We start from the raw sequence: 22,490 nt of genomic DNA, 5'->3' as shown, positions 1-22,490 counted from the left end.
TAAAATAGTGTTACTCAATATATGAGTCTTGCTTCAGATCAGTCTCATTCACAATGCAAGTAGCAAGAGATACAAATATACAACACAAATTACATTTTAGTGGATTGTTCGTAAAATATCAAATATAATTTCTGCCTGGTTGGTTTCCTAGTTTTAACAAAATATATTTTATTTCAGTGGTAACAGTCTTTTGAAAATGGCCTTGGCAGACACGATAATGCTTTGCAGTTACATACTAAGACTCATATTTTAATATAATTCTGTTTTTTTACTTTCAAATAATATCGGACTAAAAATATGTTATGTTTCACATCTCCCCCCCCCCCCCCTTTTTCCCCAAAAAGTTTGTTCAACCAAAGGCTGGACAATACTTTTGAAGCCTGTTGAAGTAATAGCAAGTAGGTACAGTTTTACATTTTTGTAAAATACAGGTGAAAATGACAATATAAGTCTTCTGCTGTGTATGAGTGATACAAATGTACATAATCAGAATACCACTGGCATGAAACTTAACTGTTTGAACAAAAGATGGATCGCATATTTCTAACTTGGCACAAAATTACAGGACTTACAGGTGTATAAAACATTAAGTATCACATCAGTGGAATCATTCTTAACTGATTCTGGTGATTAGGTATGAGTCTTAATACTTCAAGACAAAATTAAATAAACTGTTACATTTTCAATATACTAATATGATACAAAATTGTAAGAAATAATGACAACATTTAACTCAAAGTAAATACTTAAATATGATTACCAGTGCTGCTGTGTGTATACAGGTTTATTGTTAATAATTCAATATATCTATAAGTAACAAGTCATGGATTTTACAAAATAATATTACACATGCAGTTCCTTCATTGCTAATTAGATTTCAGGCAACACATGCCACTGTAGTTCAGGTGACAAGACATTTTAATATGCCAATAAGCACAAATGTTAAGTGTAAAATAAATAATCCACAGTAAATCAGTTTACACAATATGACACAGGTAATAACTCTTTACATATAAATGTCAGAGGCAGCTGAATTCCTGCAGCAATAAGTCTTTTTCTTTTTGCTTGCTCAAGAGGCAGGTTCAGCAATCCCCCTTACAAGTATTTTACTCTCCGTATACATTTTACCAAAATTCACAACACAGTGCATGGTAATAGAAACCTACCTTTCACTATCTCAAGGAAGATCCAATTTCAAGAATCATTTACCTTCTTTTTACATCACAATAATGAAGTATCTGGCAATAAAGTGTCTAAATCATTAGTCTAATTACAATGAAGTGTTAATGAAACTGGTGGAGCCATGAAATTTCTGGTGCAGTTGTTAGATTGGTTACTGCTGCTACAATGACAGGTTATCAAGATTTAAGTGAGTTTGAACATGGTATTATAGTCTCCGAGGTAATGATGAAGTGGAAATTTTCCCATGCAACCATTTCACAAGTATACCATGAATATCAGGAATCCAGTAAAACACAAAATCTCCGACATCACTGTGGCCAAAAAAAAGATCGTGCAAGAATGGGACCAACAATGACTGAAGAGAATTATTCAATGTGACAGAAGTGCAACATTCTGCAAATTGTTGCATATTTCAGTGCTGGGCCATAAACAAGTGTCAGTGTGCAAACCATTCAACGAAACTTCATCAATATGGGCTTTCGGAGCCAAAGCCCACTCGTGTACCCTTGATGACTGCACGACACGAAACTTTATGCCTCGCCTGGGCCTGTCAACACCAACATTGGACTATTGATGACTCAAAACATGTCTGTTAACTCCTGTCTATACATTAGGTCAATGCAATGTGTAAAGCATAATTTCCAGTGTATGTACTGGTGCAATAAGATGAGAAACTGCCTGAACACAATATGTAAAAGTAAAAGCAAAATGCAAATGTTCATAAATTCTTATACGTAATGGGGAAGCAAAAGTTCATTCATATATTCATATAGGTAATTAAAATTCCACATAAGCACAAGTTTATATAATTTAAGTAAATTTTAATGCATCGTGACAAATGTACGTTTATGTAACTAAGTTTTAATTAACAGACTGATACTAAGCAAAGCCACAAGTGTAATTCATAATTATAATCCAAGTGACAAAAGTAGGTCTAACCAATCGCGTATGTTATTAACTAAGGGACAAGAGCAAGTTTTTATAAGCATAAGAATAATAAGGCAATTGCTATTGAATTCATATAATCGTGTGTGTGTGGGGAAAAAAAAGTGCCAAATGTTGGTTTAAATAGACACATGTGAGCAATAAGCATGGTAGTATAGAATCCATTCAATCATCTGTGTAATAAATTGATAAGCAAAGTAACAAGTGTTGGTTTATACAGACAAGTGTGAACAATAAGCAATGTAGTACACAATTCAATCGTTTGTATGTAATAAATTGAGTGGCAATAAGCAAGGTGACAGGTGTAAATTTATATAAGCATGTGAGCAATAAATGTGCATATACCTTACCAGATATTCAGATAGATGAGTATAGATGATTGATTATCAGTTTTCTCTTGTTTAAAAGAATGGTTGTTAGGAATTGTTTTCATCCTCGACACAAGAAGCGTACAGGCAGTTTATGTCCAAAAGGAATAAGTATTTTGGTGTAATAAACAGGTTGATAGCATGTGTGCAAAATGAATGGTAGGAGTTTCAAATGGGTATATGCATGATAAAATTGTACTTATATGCGAATCATATATTGCAAGTTTTCTGTGAGTATGTGTTCTGTTGAGTGTGCATAGAAAGATTATAAGAAAAGGAAAAGACTGGAATATGACATAAGAAACTGTGTTTGATGTTGGAGAAATGTCACATGGCTAGGACCCTGTGCTTGTCACACACAAAATGCATAAAGAGTGTGCATTCCCCGGAGGGTTGTAATGATCATATGTGTCTGAAGAAGATTCCAAATTGGTATAAAAATTTCTGAATAAACAAACTGGTGTGTAAAATGTGTTAGCTTAGTCAGAATGCATGTGTGGTTTCAATTGAGTTACATTTCGGAGTCCATAAAGTTTCTTGGATTTTGGATAAATGAGCCTGTAAGCAGGAGAGTGTGGGTTTTGATAAATTTCAAAAGATTGTATGTAAATATCAAAAAAATTTTAATTTCCCTATTTACTGCTTTAGATTTTGTATAAATTTTTGCTAGAACTGAACCTCAAATTTTAAATTGTTTGCGTCTTACTTTCCTATCGTGTCTCAGCATTCTCTTGTTGTAATGCTGTTTCATAGTTTGTCTAAAAACATCCTCTCTCTCAGTGACAGATATGCTTTTGGAAGCTGGTAATTCAGCAAGTTCGCTAATGAGATAAGTGGGTTTCTTGTTATACAAAATTTCATGGAGTCAGAATCCTGTTGTGGTGTGTTGTAACCTATTTACTACATCTTCAAGACTACTTGTATATTCTAACCAATCTGAATGATATTTAATCCAATAGGTTCTACATAAACAGTTTATCTTTCTTGTGTATTGTTTAGTCATGTTACAGCTTTGTGAGATAGTGGAAATAAGTATATATATCTTATGTTGTAGATTTTGTTAAATTGTTTCCATACTTTTGATGTGAACTGACTTTCACTATGAGATAAAATTGCTTTTAGTATGCCTACTCTGTGAAAATAGTCCTTTGTGATTTTAGTAATGACTTTCTTGTGGATTGCTTTCTTCAAAGCGTATAGTTTTACATATTTTCAGAACAAATCTACCATGACAAATATGTACTGAAAGCCACTTTTTGCTGTTGGCAATTTGCCAAACAGGTATAACTCTTTGTAAATAGCCTCTACTCTTTTTGTTACGCTTTGACATCTGTCACAACTAGCAACAAACCTTCTGACTCTTCTGGCAGCGTTGTGAAAACATTTTTTCCTGAATTTTTTGAATACACTTCAGTGTCCAAAACTTACTTGAGTATTTCTTATAAAGCGTGTCAACATATTGGTTTGGCCAACTAACTTTCTCGAATCACTGTCAGAACTGTGTCTATAAAATAAAATATCTTTGTACATTTGATTGTAAAGTTGTTCTTTTTTATATCCCATCTTTCCTGTATAGCTTTTTACAAGTTTCCAATTATCATCATTGTTTTGATTTCTACTGAACTGATTACAAATTGCCCTAATTTCCTTTCATACCTTACTGCTTTCAGCTACATAGGCTGCTTTTGAAATTTTCCCCTACAGTTTCAGTCTCATATCCATCTTCACCCCAGCTGGTAACCTAGATAATGCATGTGCAATTAAATTTTCCTTTCCTTTAGTATACTGAACTGCATAGTCAACTGGTTGTAAGTGAATTCCATGGTAATTCTTCCATGATATATAGCTGAAACTCTTGAATATAGAATGTAATTGGATAGGTAAAATACCTACTTACCAAGTGGCAGCAGAACATTGTTGTTGTTGTTCTGGTCTTCAGTCCAGAGACTGGTTTGATGCAGCTCTCCGTGCTACTCTATCCTGTGCAAGGCTCTTCATCTCTAAATAACTATTGCAACCTACATCTTTCTGAATCTGCTTAGCGTGTTCATCTCTTGGTCTTCCTCTACGATTTTTACCCTCCATGCTTCCCTCCTACTAAATTGGTAATCCCTTGATGCCTCAGAACATGTCCTACCAACCGAGCCCCTATTCTAATCAAGTTGTGCCACAAATTTCTCTTCTCCCCAGTTCTGTTCAGTATCTCCTCACTAGTTACATGATATACCCATCTAATCTTCAGCTTTCTTCTGTGGCACCACATTTCAAAATCTTCTATTCTCTTCTTGTCGTCCCTGTTTCACTTCCCTACATGGCTACACTCCATACAAATACTTTCAGAAAAACTTCCTGCCACTTTACTCTATACTCGATGTTAACAAATTTCTCTTCTTCAGAAACACTTTTCTTGCCATAGCCAGTCTACATTTTGTATCCTCTCTACTTTGACCATCATCAGTTATTTTGGTCCCCAAATAACAAAATTCATTTACTGCTTTAATTGTCTAATTTCCTGACCGAATTCCATTTTATTCCATTATCCTTATTTTGCTTTTTTTGATGTTCATCTTATATACTTTTTTCAAGACACAGTCCATTCTGTTCAGCTCCTCTTTCAGGTTCTTTGTTGTCTTCAACAGAATTACAATGTCATCGGCAAACCTCAAAGTTTTTATTTCTTCTCTATGGATTTTTAATTCCTACTCCAAATTTTTCTTTTGTTTCCTTTACTGCTTGCTCGATAAACAGACTGAATAATGCCAAGGATAGGCTGCAACACTGTCTCAGTCCCTTCTCAACCACTGATTCCCTTTCATGTCCTTTGACTCTTATTACTGCCATCTGGTTTCTGTACAAACTGTAAATAGCCTTTCACTCCCTGTATTTTACCCCTACCACTGTAATATCCATGAATTTCGAGGGAATATCTCCCTGCAAGCAACAACTCTTGCAAGACATGTGCCACACACTAAGCACTGTGATGTTCTACGTGTTCAAGAAATACATAGGGATACCCAGCAGAGTCGTCCTTCTGTTTCTGTAATGAAACTGGTTGCTGAAAGACCACATGCACAGTATGGAAGCGCCATCTTTATAAGACCCGACCTTGAAGTCTGTAGTCTTTTTCAGTCAGACAATAACAATACTGAAATTATTACTGTTGAGTTAAGTAACTGTACAGTCACATCAGTATATAAACCTCCAGCAACAGATTTTTCCTTCACTCCACCTGAAAATTTTATTCACCTCTAGGTTATTTCAACAGTCAGAGCCATGTTTGGGGGTACACTCAAGAGGATCAAAATGGTGTGGATGTGCGGACTGTGACAAGATGCCTCAGACTGCGCGACTACCCCACGCGGCTGTTAGTAGTATACACACCACTGCCAGCAGAATTTGTCTCGAAATTAATATATTATCTTTGTTCTATATAGCAAGAGTGCTCTTCCAGCTAAGTATTTTGGTAATACTGTGAGAATTTGATAGACTAAGAGACTTTGCCCAATAGTAAATAAGAAAATGATATTTTTTGGAGAAACCGTTATATTGTTACTTTCTAGCAACAAATAATAGCAGTTGTATTTCTGAAGGTTAAGAGGAAGGAGCTCAAGGTATGTAAAAATGAAATACCAAAGAATTCTTGCATTATGTTTATTTCACATTATTTACAAAAATATATTCAAATGTTTTTGATACCGATAGAATTATGTTTAAGTTCCACTTGTATAACCTAACGAAATACATATTAAGTAGCATTGTACATACAGTAATTTTTTTATACATGACATATACTTCCTTTTTGCTTCCAACTGATAATGTTCATTAAAATATATTTACATGAAACACCTTGTAGTTTGAAAAACAACATTAGAATTTTTATTGCACAACACTTATCAATTTGTATATATGTCTGTACAACCTTAAAACTGTATTCTGTTTTGAAATTTTGTGTCAAACAGAGTAACTAAATAAAATTAACTTGTGTATATAAGCCTGGGCTTTCTTAATATTTACATTAGTTTTTACATTATTTGTAATATATTAAGCAAAGCATTTTATTTTCCTAACACATTAATTTCACTTATCAATATTATTATCATCTAGATAGGGTGATATATTGACTTATTACACATTCTTGTTAATACTGTTACAAAATGGGGGTTACAGTAAGAGAACATTTAAGTTATAATTGTTTGCAGTTATAGATGTACTTGGATGCCATTCTTACATTAGTTTAGCATTAACATGAGTTCAGCCTGGTAACAGTTACATGAAAGTCTTCATATTTAGTGCTGAGTGGTTGCTGACTACTTCTGGTTCACTGGTGAAGAAAATATACCACAAAATATTCCCCAGAGAAAGGTTTTTAATGCTGTGTGGGAAAATTAAATGATGTTACTTGCTTTATTCACCAGTGTTGCCCTCAACTTTTTTGACACTTGTCTTCTTTTTTGTAGCTGAAACAGATATTTCAGACATTTTCAAAGTACAATAATGAACCATGTATGTGCAAACTTTTTGGAAGTCAGTATGTATCATCTATTCTGTCCATTAAGTCTATTTTTGTGGTGACATTCATAATTAAACTGGATAATGTGTCACACTCATTTTTAGTTCAAAACCTGATGCACAACTTTAGTATGTATATAAAGTGATAGACATATGTCACATGTACAATGCTCAAAATCAAAATCTCACTGCTTGTTATAAGCAGATAATTTTTATTGAGTACACATATCCCTAAGTCTATAAGGGTTTTGAGAACTGTGCCTGCATACAAATAATGCCTTTTTGCCAGAATTTTGCATGTTTTCTCTGTTATTTATGTATTTCATTGTTTATATCTCACTTAGATTATGAACTATTGTTGTTTGAGTGAATGCTACTGTACTGATTATGATGATTTTATGCAATATTTGATTTACATGAGTAATAATACGATGTTAAATTTCATAGTACTGTGAGAAAAATGGAAACTTTTGAAGTTGGCTCATGGAATCAAGTGCAGTTTTAAGAATGGTTCCTCCAATTCAAAAATAGTCATTTGTCCACTAAAGATGGTCATCAATGACAGATGCTTTTGACTTTAGCTGGTACTGCTCACATTCAGAAACTCAATGGTTTGGCGCAAATTAATTGTTGCTAAACTGTCAGGGAACTTCCAGAAGGGGTTGGAATCTCAGCTGGATTTGTCACGAGATTTTAACTGAAAAATTGTATGTGCATTGGATTGTGACAAACTGTGATTCTTGTCTGATGATGACCAAAGAATAGAAGGAACATCAGTTGAATGTTCTGAAGATTCACCCCTTATTTCTGTCCAAGTAGCCATATTTGGTCGCTAATCTGCTGCAAATTCAGATATCATCCTGCCAGATCATGTCTAATCTGATTGATCCATCTCTTCTTTGGGCATTCTCTTGGTCTCTTGAAATAAGTTCTTTCCCAAACCATGCTCTACCTAGTTTTTGTGGGCCCATTTTTTTGAGACGATCAAACACTGTGAGATTTTTAGCTCAAAATCACTGCTGAAAGGCTGCTGTTTTTATACAATTAATGAAATTAAAGAGAATTTGTCATGTGAACTGGACATAACCAGGTATAGCACTTGGTTTCCACACTGGGAAAGGCTGCAGCATTTGTTGGGCTATACTACACATCACTCTGTCACAACAACCAATATTTCAGAGGGAGGGAGGGGAGGGGGTGGGCATTCACACTTTATCCAGAACTTTACATATTCTATCTTCTTTCTGTTTCATAATCAGATAATAAACAATACCAAAATGTAATTTCAAGACAAAATCTAGAGGTAGCATATTTATCTACTGAAGTCACATTTCCCGACACTTTACTGCAACAAACTGTACTAAAAGACATGATTTGGAAAGACATTTATGTATGTTAGCTTCACTGCTGCTTAATAGTTTTCATGTTTTCAGTTCTAAACAGGAGATGTTTAATGTTCGTTTGTTCAATCCACGGCATTAATGAGTTTGTGCGAAATCCACGGAATTTATGAGTTTGTGTGATGAAAGAGTGATGCTTCTGGTACATCACAGGTCTTGTGCTGTGTTTGTGATTTTTGGATGACAAAATAAATGCTGAACTGTGATCAAATCAGGCAGTGACATAGAAAATAGTCTTTGTTGGCTCATATTGTCTAGCATGTTTGCATAATGTAATGAAGACCCCCCTGAGAAATAAAGCTCTTATGCATAAATGAATCTAATATTACAGAACACACTTCTATTAAATTAATGAGAAAGTTTTAAGATCTTTTGCCAATGGCCTTGCCGCAATGGATACACAGGTTCCCGTCAGATCACCGAAGTTAAGCGCTTTCGGGCGTGGCCGGCACTTGGATGGGTGACCATTTGGGCTGCCATGTGCTGTTGCCTTTTTTCGGGGTGCACTCAGCCTTGTGATGCCAATTGAGGAGCTACTCGACTGAACAGTAGCGGCTCCAGTCAAAGAAAACCATCATAACGACCAGGAGAGAGTTGTGTTGACCACACGCCCCTCCTATCCGCATCCTCACCTGAGGATGACAAGGTGGTTGGTTGGTCCTACTTGGCCACTTGTGGCCTGAAGACAGAGTACTTAAGATCTTTTAGAAAACACAGAGGTGAATGAAAAGACTTCTGGAATTTTAACTGCTACACTACCATGATCTTGCAAGTTTTGGTATCTCACATTGTCTGATACCCTAATTGCCAATATGTCATTAACTGCCATTTAATTATATTAAATTGTGCCAAGAATTGCCATTGCTTTGAAGCAGAACCCTTTCCTAACACTTGAGTTGTAATATCAAAACAACAAAAATTCTTTAACCACAAATAGGACATTTCCCACATTTTCTTAATACAAATTGTACCAATAACAATGCGTTTTTGAGAGATCCTCAGTGTGGTAGTGCTTTGAAACACCATTTGTTCATTGGATGTAAGCTATAATATAGAACCATGCATTAAACCCACTAGATATTTGCTCAACCAAACCTAATGTGGCATCTTCCTAGTTCTGCTTGTGACATGTACGTGATGGAGGAGAGCTAAGATAAAGCAACTTATCCTTCAGGAGGTCCATGAGAGCCTTACTCAGTAGCAACCTTGCTACACAGAGTTGACCAGTATTTCAAGACACAGCCTAGACTGCTGTCTGTTCGAAAAATGCCATTCAGTGTTAACAGTTCAAAAAATTTTGACTGTCATTACGTGAATTCATGTGGTATATATTTGAAATGTGTTCTGATAATTCATGTTCTGTAATCCGTTACTGAGAAATGTATTTTAATATACATTTTGTGTGGCTCTGCCTCAGAGTGTTTAACTATGAGCCACAACTACACAAGCCAAAAGAAAATTTTAAGAATGGAAAGTGGAGTGGAAACATCACTGGGGCAAGTGCGCATTTATATCCTTACTTTCAGCTGCTACTGCTTCTAAGATATTACATGAAGGCTACTTTACAATGGAAAAGAGAACAAGTTTAAATAGTTTGATAGTGTGAAGAAATGTTACACCACTAAAGAAGGTGTGCTGTTCCTTCTGTAGTTCCTTCTGCTGCCATATTTACTCAAAGATGTAAAGAGCAGAATAGTGAGATCAGTGATTCACTGTGTAATTTATTATAATTATTTAAAGAAATTTAACTGTATCTTTAAACTGTGTTTCATTTTCTCAGAGAGGTCATTGTAAATTATGCAGTAGGCTGTCTGAGCTGCTTGAAATTTTACATATCAAACAGAGAGCAAACAAATAAAGTATATTTTGTTTATTTTCTTAGTTCTCTTTTTTCTTTATGTAATACAACAAGTAAGTATTAACTGATTACATCTTTAATGTAATTATTTCTGTTGTACAGTCTAAAAAAATTAATTGTGCTGATTTTGATAATTGTAGGGAACCACAAAAACTCTTACCTGTAATTAGCTTTATAGGCTCATCAGGCTTGTGGTTCTTGTAGTCTTTTCCTCCAAACTCCACTCCTGAACTAACTTGGTAGATTGGCAAGGGAATCACTGTTGAAGATACTGGAACCATTACTGTGAACAGAAAAAAAGTATTCATTCAGTACATATGTGGAAATCTTAATTAATTAAGGAAAAGAACAGTCTCTGTAAATAATTAAATGATGCGTGTGACTGACAGCTCTTAAAAATAACTGAATTTTTAGTTCTATAAAGACAATTCCTTTTTCCAGAAAGTAAAAAGTGTCCATAAAAAAAGAAAGCAACAGAAGGATTTGGTTTGTTGAAAGCAAAAGAGGGATCATGAGAGATCTGTGAAGTAAGTGAGATGCATTACTTAGTATCAGTACCGTACACAGAATGAATCTTTTTCTCTAATGTGAAGTATGTGGTCTTTTGAAATATTCTGACAGATTAAGATTGTGTGCTGGACCAGGTCTCAAACCCAGTTTCTTGCCTCTTATGTTCAATAATCATATGAACTAAGCTATTCAGGGATGATCCTTTATCCACTTTTCTGAATATACTACTGCTGTGGGTAGTAAATCAAATGTCATGTGCAGTGTAGACTCTTTGATTATCCATGTTATCTCTGAATTTCGAGAAAATGAATGATATTTAGATTTTCTTTGTAGTTTATCATTACAAGATGTAAATATCCATTGTATGTTGAGTCAGATAAATTGTATTCTCACTTGACACTGGTCTTGAAGTCCTAGAGGACAGTACTTCCAGGTCTGAACACGTTCCAGCTCATAGTTTTAATCTGTCAGGAACTTCCACACAATGGGTACTGCACAGCACTGTACATGCAAACTAAGTTGACACTCAGTGTGATGGCTGATGGGAGTGACTGTAAATGGGAAATGCCTTTACGGTCGCTCCTACCAAATATCGAGCTGAGTGTCAGCTCCGTATCTACATATAGCAGTGGTTCCCAACATGGGGGTAGTTACCAGCTGAGGGGTAGAATGAAATTTTCTGAGGGGTGAAAACTAAATGATTTGATTCTGTTTCAATCACAAAACTAAATTGTTTTTAAAAAAGCATTACTATTATCACAGTTTTGTAAGACTCTAATAATTTTTATATATATATATATATATATATATACCTAAAAACAAAGATGATGTGACTTACCAAATGAAAGTGCTGGCAGGTCGACAGACACACAAACGAACACAAACATACACACAAAATTCAAGCTTTCGCAACAAACTGTTGCCTCATCAGGAAAGAGGGAAGGAGAGGGAAAGACGAAAGGATGTGGGTTTTAAGGGAGAGGGTAAGGAGTCATTCCAGTCCCGGGAGCGGAAAGACTTACCTTAGGGGGAAAAAAGGACGGGTATACACTCGCACACACACACATATCCATCCACACATATACAGACACAAGCAGACATATTTAAAGACAAAGAGTTTGGGCAGAGATGTCAGTCGAGGCAGAAGTGCAGAGGCAAAGATGTTGATGAATGACAGGTGAGGTATGAGTGGCGGAAATTTGAAATTAGCGGAGATTGAGGCCTGGTGGATAACGGGAAGAGAGGATATATTGAAGAACAAGTCTGATGTCCAGGCAGAGCTTCAAGGAATCCTCAGAACCTTAGGCCCCCTACAAAACCTTTCACCTGACTCCATCAACCTCCTGACCCCACCGACACCCCGCACCCCTACCTTCTACCTTCTTCCTAAAATTCACAAACCCAATCATCCCGGCCGCCCCATTGTAGCTGGTTACCAAGCCCCCACAGAACGTATCTCTGCCTACGTAGATCAACACCTTCAACCCATTACATGCAGTCTCCCATCCTTCATCAAAGACACCAACCACTTTCTCGAACGCCTGGAATCCCTACCCAGTCTGTTACCCCCGGAAACCATCCTTGTAACCATTGATGCCACTTCCTTATACACAAATATTCCGCATGTCCAGGGCCTCGCTGCGATGGAGCACTTCCTTTCACGCCGATCACCTGCCGCCCCACCTAAAACCTCTTTCCTCATTACCTTAGCCAGCTTCATCCTGACCCACAACTTCTTCACTTTTGAAAACCAGACATACCAACAATTAAAGGGAACAGCCATGGGTACCAGGATGGCCCCCTCGTACGCCAACCTATTCATGGGTCACTTAGAGGAAGCCTTCTTGGTTACCCAGGCCTGCCAACCCAAAGTTTGGTACAGATTTATTGATGACATCTTCATGATCTGGACTCACAGTGAAGAAGAACTCCAGAATTTCCTCTCCAACCTCAACTCCTTTGGTTCCATCAGATTCACCTGGTCCTACTCCAAGTCCCATGCCACTTTCCTTGATGTTGACCTTCACCTGTCCAATGGCCAGCTTCACACGTCCATCCACATCAAACCCACCAACAAGCAACAGTACCTCCATTACGACAGCTGCCACCCATTCCACATCAAACGGTCCCTTCCCTACAGCCTAGGTCTTCGTGGCAAACGAATCTGCTCCAGTCTGGAATCCCTGAAGCATTACACCAACAACCTGACAACAGCTTTCGCATCCCCCAACCACCCTCCCGACCTGGTACAGAAGCAAATAACCAGAGCCACTTCCTCATCCTCTCAAACCCAGAACCTCTCACAGAAGAACCACAAAAGTGCCCCACTTGTGACAGGATACTTTCCGGGACTGGATCAGATTCTGAATGTGGCTCTCCAGCAGGGATACGACTTCCTCAAATCCTGCCCTCAAATGAGATCCATCCTTCATGAAATCCTCCCCACTCCACCAAGAGTGTCTTTCCGCCGTCCACCTAACCTTCGTAACCTCTTAGTTCATCCCTATGAAATCCCCAAACCACCTTCCCTACCCTCTGGCTCCTACCCTTGTAACCGCCCCCGGTGTAAAACCTGTCCCATGCACCCTCCCACCACCACCTACTCCAGTTCTGTAACCTGGAAGGTGTACACAATCAAAGGCAGAGCCACGTGTGAAAGCACCCACGTGATCTACCAACTGACCTGCCTACACTGTGATGCATTCTATGTGAGAATGACCAGCAACAAACTGTCCATTCGCATGAATGGACACAGGCAGACAGTGTTTGTTGGTAATGAGGATCACCCTGTGGCTAAACATGCCTTGGTGCACGACCAGCACATCTTGGCGCAGTGTTACACCGTCCGGGTTATCTGGATACTTCCTACTAACACCAACCTATCCGAACTCCGGAGATGGGAACTTGCTCTTCAATATATCCTCTCTTCCCGTTATCCACCAGGCCTCAATCTCCGCTAATTTCAAATTTCCGCCACTCATACCTCACCTGTCATTCATCAACATCTTTGCCTCTGCACTTCTGCCTCGACTGACATCTCTGCCCAAACTCTTTGTCTTTAAATATGTCTGCTTGTGTCTGTATATGTGTGGATGGATATGTGTGTGTGTGCGAGTGTATACCCGTCCTTTTTTCCCCCTAAGGTAAGTCTTTCCGCTCCCGGGACTGGAATGACTCCTTACCCTCTCCCTTAAAACCCACATCCTTTCGTCTTTCCCTCTCCTTCCCTCTTTCCTGATGAGGCAACAGTTTGTTGCGAAAGCTTGAATTTTGTGTGTATGTTTGTGTTCGTTTGTGTGTCTGTCGACCTGCCAGCACTTTCATTTGGTAAGTCACATCATCTTTGTTTTTAGGTATATTTTTCCTTCGTGGAATGTTTCCTTGTATTATATATATATATATATATATATTATATATATATATATATATGTTTGTGTTTTGCTAAAGGTGGACCCAATCCAAAAACATATGTATTGTTAAATTAAACACAGACAACAGAGCTTCAACCTCAAGATGAATATTTATATAATTACATTTCAATTATTACCATTACCATTAATGTGGCAGAGGTTAAAGGTTTTTCACAACGGCCACACACATGTTGTGCTTTGTCCCATACATTGCTAATGATAAAAGTAGGGTATATATGTAACAAATGCTAAATATCTCAAGAAAATGTCTTCTCCAAGTTGTGGATAGTACTTACAAAAGTCCAGAAAATTCTCATTACTCGCTTTGAAACAGGAAAATGAATTAATTTACAGCATGACACAAGAGTAACTACATAAGACCAACTGTAGTGCTGTACACAGTAATTATTATCATTTTATTACTATTGGTATTAGTGGCTGTTGTCAAATACAAAACATTAACAGCCTGAAGTTTACCAGTTTCACCAGTTCAGAAGAACGGAGGGCGGCAATCAAGTGATTTATGAACAGTAAGTATAGTGCACACATTTTAACTTGGTTGATTTTAAATGGGGGTGCAGTCTGCAGGTCAAGCAAGTGCCCCAATGGAGAGGAGTAATGCAGGGGAAGTATGTTTTGTAACAAGTGTCTACCCTTTCCACTTTCTTATCGGAAAAGGAGTTATGGGTAGCACTTGCAATGCACCATGAATACCTTTGTTGTTCATTCTAAAACACACACACACACACACACACACACACACACACACACACACACACAAATATCATTCATCTTTCATAATTTTAAAAATAAAAGTGTTCCATGAAAAGTCTTTCATTCTACAGTTTAGATAGGTGCTAAAGTTGGTGATAATGTGGGGGAGGTGTGACAGATGTTTTTTTTTTTTTGGGGGGGGGGGGGGAGGGGGGTACTAGCTTATGTCCAATTGCTCTCAGGAGTAATGATCTAAGAAAGGTTGGGAACCACTGACATATCGTAAGCAATCAACTGTGAACCGAGGAGAAGAAAAATACACATTTCAGTGATAGCTGTTGTTCAAAAACGTACATAATAAATAAATAAATAAAGTTATTAATCAGTGCTTCACACTCAGTTTTGTGTAATATGTGCTATTTTGTCATAAAATGATTTTCATTTTTCCAAGGGTTCAGTGGCTGAAAAATAAAATCTTTTGCTGAAAACGTCATGTGTTCAGTTATATTGAATAACATCAAAAGGGTTTTAATTACTCAGCTATTGTAAGTTAATTATTTTATCTTGCGCATGAGTTTCCATGGATGTGTGACCAGGAGCATTAAATAGATAAAAGAACTCTCTCATCAAATTTGCATCAATAATTGTCAAGCCCATGAGGTTTTGAATATGTGAAATGTCTTTTCCTGTAGCCAGAACACAGGATGTTAACATGCATTATATAAATTCTGTCAACAACAGCCATTTCTGATGAAAATAATATGAATTATAGCTGTGAATAATTTTAAACTTATGGGACAGAAAATTTGTGCATTTGGTGGAATCTACCAATAAAATTTATCATATTATTGATGCAATAAACAAACCCACAGAAGAAAATATTGAAAAATACTGGAAAAACAAATTTAATTACAGAATGGAAGATTTTGTAAAGGAGAAAAAGTAGCAGATATTAAGAGCTCTCTCTCTGTGTGTGTGTGTGTGTGTGTGTGTGTGTGTGTGTGTGTGTGTGAGCTTTTAATAATATTTAAAATTATGGAAGCAATCATGGAAAATACTTGAAAAGAGAATGTTATAACAGTGTGGAAGTATTTAAGAAACAGGAAGAAATGTAACATTTACTTGTCTTTTTATTTTATAGTGCACATGCATGTGCTTTTTTTTAATGTATGTGTTTGTTGTTTTCATATACACCCATACAATTTATTCATTGATGAGTCACCAGTATTTCAGTCATATGATTGTATAGCAGATGCCATGTGACAGTAAAGATTGCATTGTATTCCATTCTGTTTAACAGGAGGTAGCTTGACGAAAACCATAAGTATCCAAATATGCAGAGAGAGAGAGAGAGAGAGAGAGAGAGAGAGAGAGAGAGAGAGAGAGACAGAAAGAGGCCACAAAATTGCTGTTGAATTGTAATTTATTTGTTGCAGGATGATAAAGGATTTATATGTTATTTTTTAAAATCTTGTCTTTGATTCATACTACAAGTAATCACCAGAAATAATATACGCAAAATATTTGACAGTAGCAATTTCTCCTTGAAGCAGATGTACCAGATTGTTTCTGACATATTAGTCCAAAATCTACGAAAACCTTTAACATTCTATATTTGACAGTTTTATTTAAATGTGTACCAGCATTTTTTATTAGTTTTGTGTCATGACATTATGCCAATATCCTAATATATGGATTTATAACCTGTTCCATTTTGACAATAACAGAAGTTCCTGGATGGAGCATTTCTTAAAATAAGAGAAATTCTTGCCATGGCCATGGGAGTGTACATTTGGATGTCTGTATGGTTGTGAGTGTGAATGTGTGTACTTTTGATAGAAAAAGAGCTAGTGCTCAAAAGTTAGTGTGAATGCTTTTTCCTGTTACATGTCTCTGTGCTCCATCTGTCTATCCCTTATTGTACATATGGTTCCATTTTGAGAATTTCTGAAAAGTGATAGGCAGCAGTTATGAAGCAATAACTGATTTTACATCATGCCCAACTTGCACTGTTGTTTTCTTCATGTCATTAATAAAGCACTCTGACCAATTACAGTTTTGATCACAAGGGACTGAAAGCAGAATATATTGTCTTTTCCTCATTGGTAGCAGCTGCCATTCTGAATTTCAGTTTTGAATTTGTTCCTCTTACTGGGTTAAGGTTAGCAGTAGCATAACAGTGTGGAACATAACACGGCAATGAGTGATGTGATGAACATTTCTCCGATTAAATGAAAAGAAAAGGAAGGAGGATTAGATTTTAATGTCTCATCAACGGGAATTCATTAGAGATAGTTAAATAAAAGTCTTGTGATAAGGTGAGACACTTCTTGTACTGTTCCTAGTCTCTCCTCACAGTTGATAGGAGCTCACAGTTGTGAAGATACACAGTGTTAACACTAAGTAAATGGAGGAATGCAGTGAGTATGAACATAATACAAATAATGTTCTCGCACATGCAAAGTTGATAGGAAATTACAGTTGGTAAGTAAAAGATGTCAGGGAAATAGCTCTATTAGCTGCAGAAAACAATACCATAAGCCCCTAAGAGCAGAAACTAATCCATGGACTGTAACTGAGTAATTGTTGCCATATCCTATTTTTATTTCCATCAAGTAATTTGTTCAACTGATGAAGGAGCAAATGGGCAGGCTAGTATAAGGAGCAGCCAATAAGCAATGCAACACATGTTCTTCTGAAAGTAGCTGGGTTTTATTTAGGATTCCACTGCACCATATTATTCCCCACCGTTCTGGCGACAGAACCCTGTTTTTCAATGTAATCTCCGTTCAATTTGACAGCCTTACACTCCTTACAAGAAGGGCCTGTATGCCCTCATGGCACCACACTACTGGTTGACATCAGAGCCAACATCTTGCTGCATCAATGACCTCCCCATCATGAATGTACTGCTTCACACAGAGTGCATCCTTCATTGGGCCAAACAGACAGAAGTCAGGAGATGCAAAATCTGTGCTGTAGTGAGGATGACGAAGAACAGCCCAGTGAAGTTTTTTCTCTCAGGTGCACAGACTTCTACATCTACATGAATACTCTGCAAATCAGAAGTACCTGGCAGAGCATTCATAGAACCACTAGTGTTAGGTCTTTTGTTGTCATGGAGAAAGAGAAGTTCGTTTGCATTTTTGTGGTAATGAACACACTGAAGTCATTTCTTCAGTTTCCTGAGGATACCACAATACACTTTAGAGTTGATCATTGGACATGAGGGATGACATCAAACAGAAAAACCCTTCAGAATCCCAGAATACTGTCACAGTGACTTTACTGCCTGAGGGTACACCTTTGAACATTTTTTTCAGAGGAGGGGTGGTGTAACACCACTTCACGTACTGCCATTTTGTTTCCGGTTCAAAGTGATGAAGCCATGTTGCAACTGTTTGACCAAAAATTGTCTCAATCAGCTTAGTAATGCACTAACAATTCCACACAGATACCCCCTTGTTGCTCTCTATGGTCTTATGTTAGGCGATAAGGAACCCAGCAGTCCAACTGGTTGACATGTGTCAGCACTACCAACAGAAGCATCCAGTTATGTAGTGAAGCATTTGATTGTGACATGTTGATAACCTCAAATGAGAATGTCCACATGTTGCAACATTGCAGGAATCAAAGCTGTGGGCAGCTGGCTGCCATGTGGGAGATGGGACAGGTTTGCTCATCTTTGCTGTGATGATGAGAGACCCCTTGCTCAACGGCTCACTGTATTTTTGTTCACTGCCATGTCTCTGTAGACAATCTACTAGTGCCAATGAATATTTGCAATGCTGTGGTTTCTGCCAAAAGAAACTCAATCACAGCTCTCTACTTGGAACACACATCCATCACCGAGCCGCCATTTTGAAGGCTATGTACAATATTGCCACATATTGGTACGTTGTGAAACTATAAGGGCTGAATTGGGAGTATTCCATGATGTCCCACAACAATTTCCACATTTCTCAGCTGAAATTGGCTGAGAGAGGAAAAAAATATGTCACATTATTTATGGAACTTTTCTTGTACTTACATAGAGGATATGCAACTTTCAGTAAAGCTGTACTCCTAGTCTTCAGGATGGATTGTTTCTTCATTACAGGATAAAAGGGAAATACACAGCTGCAGATGAAGGAGGTCTGTAGCTGACACAGAGGTCAAAACAGTCACCTAGTCTCACTGCAGGTTGTCTACCTAACGAATTCCAGGGGCAACAAAAATTTGACTTTCTGAAATTCATATTAGGGCTGTTGATAAAATATTGATATGTCGATATCAAAATGGCAATATCAATTGCCTATATTTTTATTTTATACCATACTTTTTCACAATTTTCGATAAATATTTGAAGTTGGTCTTTTGAAATTTTAGCGGAACATAATTTTACTTTCACTGTGTGAAGGAGTCTTAGTACTTTTCGAGGTTTCATCGCATCCAGTATTTCTCTTTGACCATGTGAAGCAAGTAGGGATGGCACAAGGAGGAAGTCCAATTGACTTGGGGGACGGCAGCGTGAATGGAATAACAAGATATCTGCTGTGAAGAAATAGCACACCAGTTGCGCTAAAGAAACAATTTTTAACGCAACTACTGAGCTATTTCTTCACATCAGCATTCTTCCAAAACAATTGCTGAAATTGATAAACAAAAATCTAAATGACAAAATTGGCCTTGGCGATAGGTGGAGATGTGTGAGGGGAAATGCTACTACAACTATCAGCCGTGTGGGGTAGCCGCGCGGTCTGAGGCACCTTGTCACAGTCCGCACGGTTCCCCCTGTCGGAGGTTCGGGTCCTCCCTCAGGCGTGGGTGTGTGTGTGTGTGTTGTCCATAGCATAAGTTAGGTTAAGTAGTGTGTAGGCTTAGGGACTGATGACCTAAGTAGTTTGGTCCCATAAGACCTTACCACAAGTTTCCAAATTTTCCAACTGTTACGTCAGTGGCATTGGCAGGAATGAATAAACAGGGAAGTCAACATGAAGTGTTCCAGAAAAATCCAATACATGACGAAACTGAATGACAGATCCATGGGACACCTCTTATTGTGCCACTTACCTGCAGTTACCATTGTTAGCAAAACGATTATGGTGAAGAGTGAACATGCATCATTTTCCTTTCAATTCTTGCTCTAAGGGGATAGACAGACTGCTAGCTTGTTAATGTACAGAATATCTAATAATAAGTCAACACTTAAATATATAGAACTAAAAATGGCAGTACATTTACAATTTGCAGCTGATATTTCTATAGACTGGTACGTCGATATTTTTTCTGTCGATATGTCGACAATTTTTTTCGATATATTGAGAGCCGATAATGGCATATTTTTAAATATTGATATATCGCATTCTACCCCCCCCCCCCCCCCCCCCCCTCCCCGCCCGTGAACTATGGGCCTTGTCGTTGATGGGGAGGCTTGTGTGCCTCAGCAATACAGATAGCCGTACCACGTACCGTAGGTGCAACCACACAACGGAGGGGTATCTGTTGAGAGGCCAGACAAATGTGTGGTTCCTGAAGAGGAGCAGCAGCCTTTTCAGTAGTTGCAGGGGCAACAGCCTGGATGATTGACTGATCTGGTCATGTAACACTAACCAAAACGGCCTTGCTGTGCTGGAACTGCAAACGGATGAAAGCAAGGGGCACTACAGCTGTAATTTTTCCCAAGGGCATGCAGCTTTACTGTATGGTTAAATGATGATGGCGTCCTCTTGGGTAAAATATTCCAGAGGTAAAATAGTCCCCCATTCAGATCTCCAGGAATGGACTACTGAGGAGGAAGTCGTTATCAGGAGAAAGAAAACTGGCATTCTACGGATCGCAGTGTGGAATGTCAGGTCCCTTAATCAGGCAGTTAGGTTAGAAAATTCAAAAAGGGAAATGGACAGGTTAAAGTTAGATGTACTGGGAATTAGTGAAGTTCAGTGGCAGGAGCAACAAGACTTCTGGTCAGGTGACTACAGGGTTATAAACACAAAATCAAATAGAGGTAATGCAGGAGTAGGTATAATAATGAATAAAAAAATATGGGTGCAGGTAAGCCACTACAAACAGCATAGAGAACACATTATTGTGGCCAAGATAGACACAAAGCCCACACCTACCACAGTAGTACAAGTTTATATGCCAACTAGCTCCACAGATGATGAAGGGGTCGATGAAATGTATGATGAGATAAAAGAAATTATTCAGATAGTGAAGGGAGAGAAAATTTAATAGTCATGGGTGACTGGAATTTGATAGTAGAAAAAGGGAGACAAGGAAAAGTAGTAGTGGATTATGGCCTGGAAGAAAGGAATTAAAGAGGAAGCCGCCAGGTAGAATTTTGCCCAGAGCCTAACTTAATCATAGCTAACACTTGGTTGAAGAATCATGAAAGAAGGTTGTATACATGGTAGAACCCTGGAGATACTGGAAGGTGCAGATAGATTATATAATGGTAAGACAGAGATTTAGGAACCAGGTTTTAAATTGTAAGACATTTCCAGGGGCAGATGTGGACTCTGACCACAATCTATTGCTTATGAACTGTAGATTAAAACTGAGGAAACTGCAAAAAGGTGGGAATTTAAGGAGATGGGAGCTAGATAAACTGACAGAACCAGAGGTTGCAGAGAGTTTCAGGGAGAGCATTAGGGAACGATTGACAAGAATGAGGGAAAGAAATACAGTAGATGAAGAATGGATAGCTTTGAGAGATGAAATAGTAAGGGCAGCAGAGGATTGAGTGGGTAAAAAGATGAGGGTTAGTCAAAATCGTTGGGTAACAGAAGAAATACTGAATTTGATTGATGAAAGGAGAAAATATAAAACTGCAGTAAATGAAGCAGGCAAAAATAATATACTAACATCTCAAAAATGAGATCGACAGGAAGTGCAAAATGGCGAAGCAGGTATGGCTAAAAGACAAATGGAACGATGTAGATCCATATATCACTAGGGGTAATGTAGGTACTGCCTACAGCAAAATTAAAGAGAGCTTTGGAGAAAAGAGGACCACTTGTATGAATCTCAAGAGCTCAGATGTAAACCCAGTTCCAAGCAAAGAAGGGAAAGGAGAAAGGTGGAAGGGCTATATAGAGGGTCTATACAAGGGCGATGTACTTGAGGACGATATTATGGTAATGGAAGAGCATGTCGATGAAGATGAAATGGAAGATATGATACTGTGTGAAGAGTTTGACAGAGCACTGAAAGATCTAAGTTGAAACAAGTCCTCGGGAGTAGACAACATTCCATTAGAACTACTGACAGCCTTGGGAGAGCCAACCCTGACAAAGAGCAAGATGTATGAGACTGGTGAAATACCCTCAGACTTCAAGAAGAATATAATAATTCCAATCCCAAAGAAAATTACTGAACTATCAGTTTAATAAGTCACGGCTGCAAAATACTAACACAAATTCTTTACAGATGAATGGAAAAACTGGTAGAAGCCAACCTCGGGGAAGATAAGTTTGGATTCCGTAGAAATGTTGGAACACGTGAGGCAATACTGACTCTACGACTTATCTTAGAAGATAGATTAAGGAAAGGCAAACCAATGTTTCTAGCTTTTGACAGTGTTGACTGGAATAATCTCTTTCAAATTCTGAAG

At 37.7% G+C, this 22,490-nt stretch overlaps 1 protein-coding gene across 1 annotated transcript in view; it reads right to left on the bottom strand.

Annotated features, from left to right (window-relative positions):
• Positions 1–6,602: 6,602 nt before the first annotated feature.
• The window catches only part of LOC126101508 (uncharacterized), a 341,063-nt gene continuing 325,175 nt past the window's right edge, over positions 6,603–22,490 (bottom strand). The window contains exons 4-5 of the mRNA XM_049912152.1: positions 10,423–10,545; positions 6,603–6,952 (exon numbers count right to left, since the gene is read on the bottom strand). Of these exons, the coding sequence (XP_049768109.1) occupies positions 6,900–6,952; positions 10,423–10,545 (176 nt within the window). The 3' untranslated portion in view covers positions 6,603–6,899. The remainder of the gene's footprint in view (positions 6,953–10,422; positions 10,546–22,490) is intronic.

Source organism: Schistocerca cancellata, chromosome 9 (genome assembly GCF_023864275.1).
Source record: "Schistocerca cancellata isolate TAMUIC-IGC-003103 chromosome 9, iqSchCanc2.1, whole genome shotgun sequence".
Lineage (NCBI taxonomy): Eukaryota > Metazoa > Arthropoda > Insecta > Orthoptera > Acrididae > Schistocerca > Schistocerca cancellata.
This window is presented reverse-complemented; position numbering and strand designations above follow the sequence as displayed.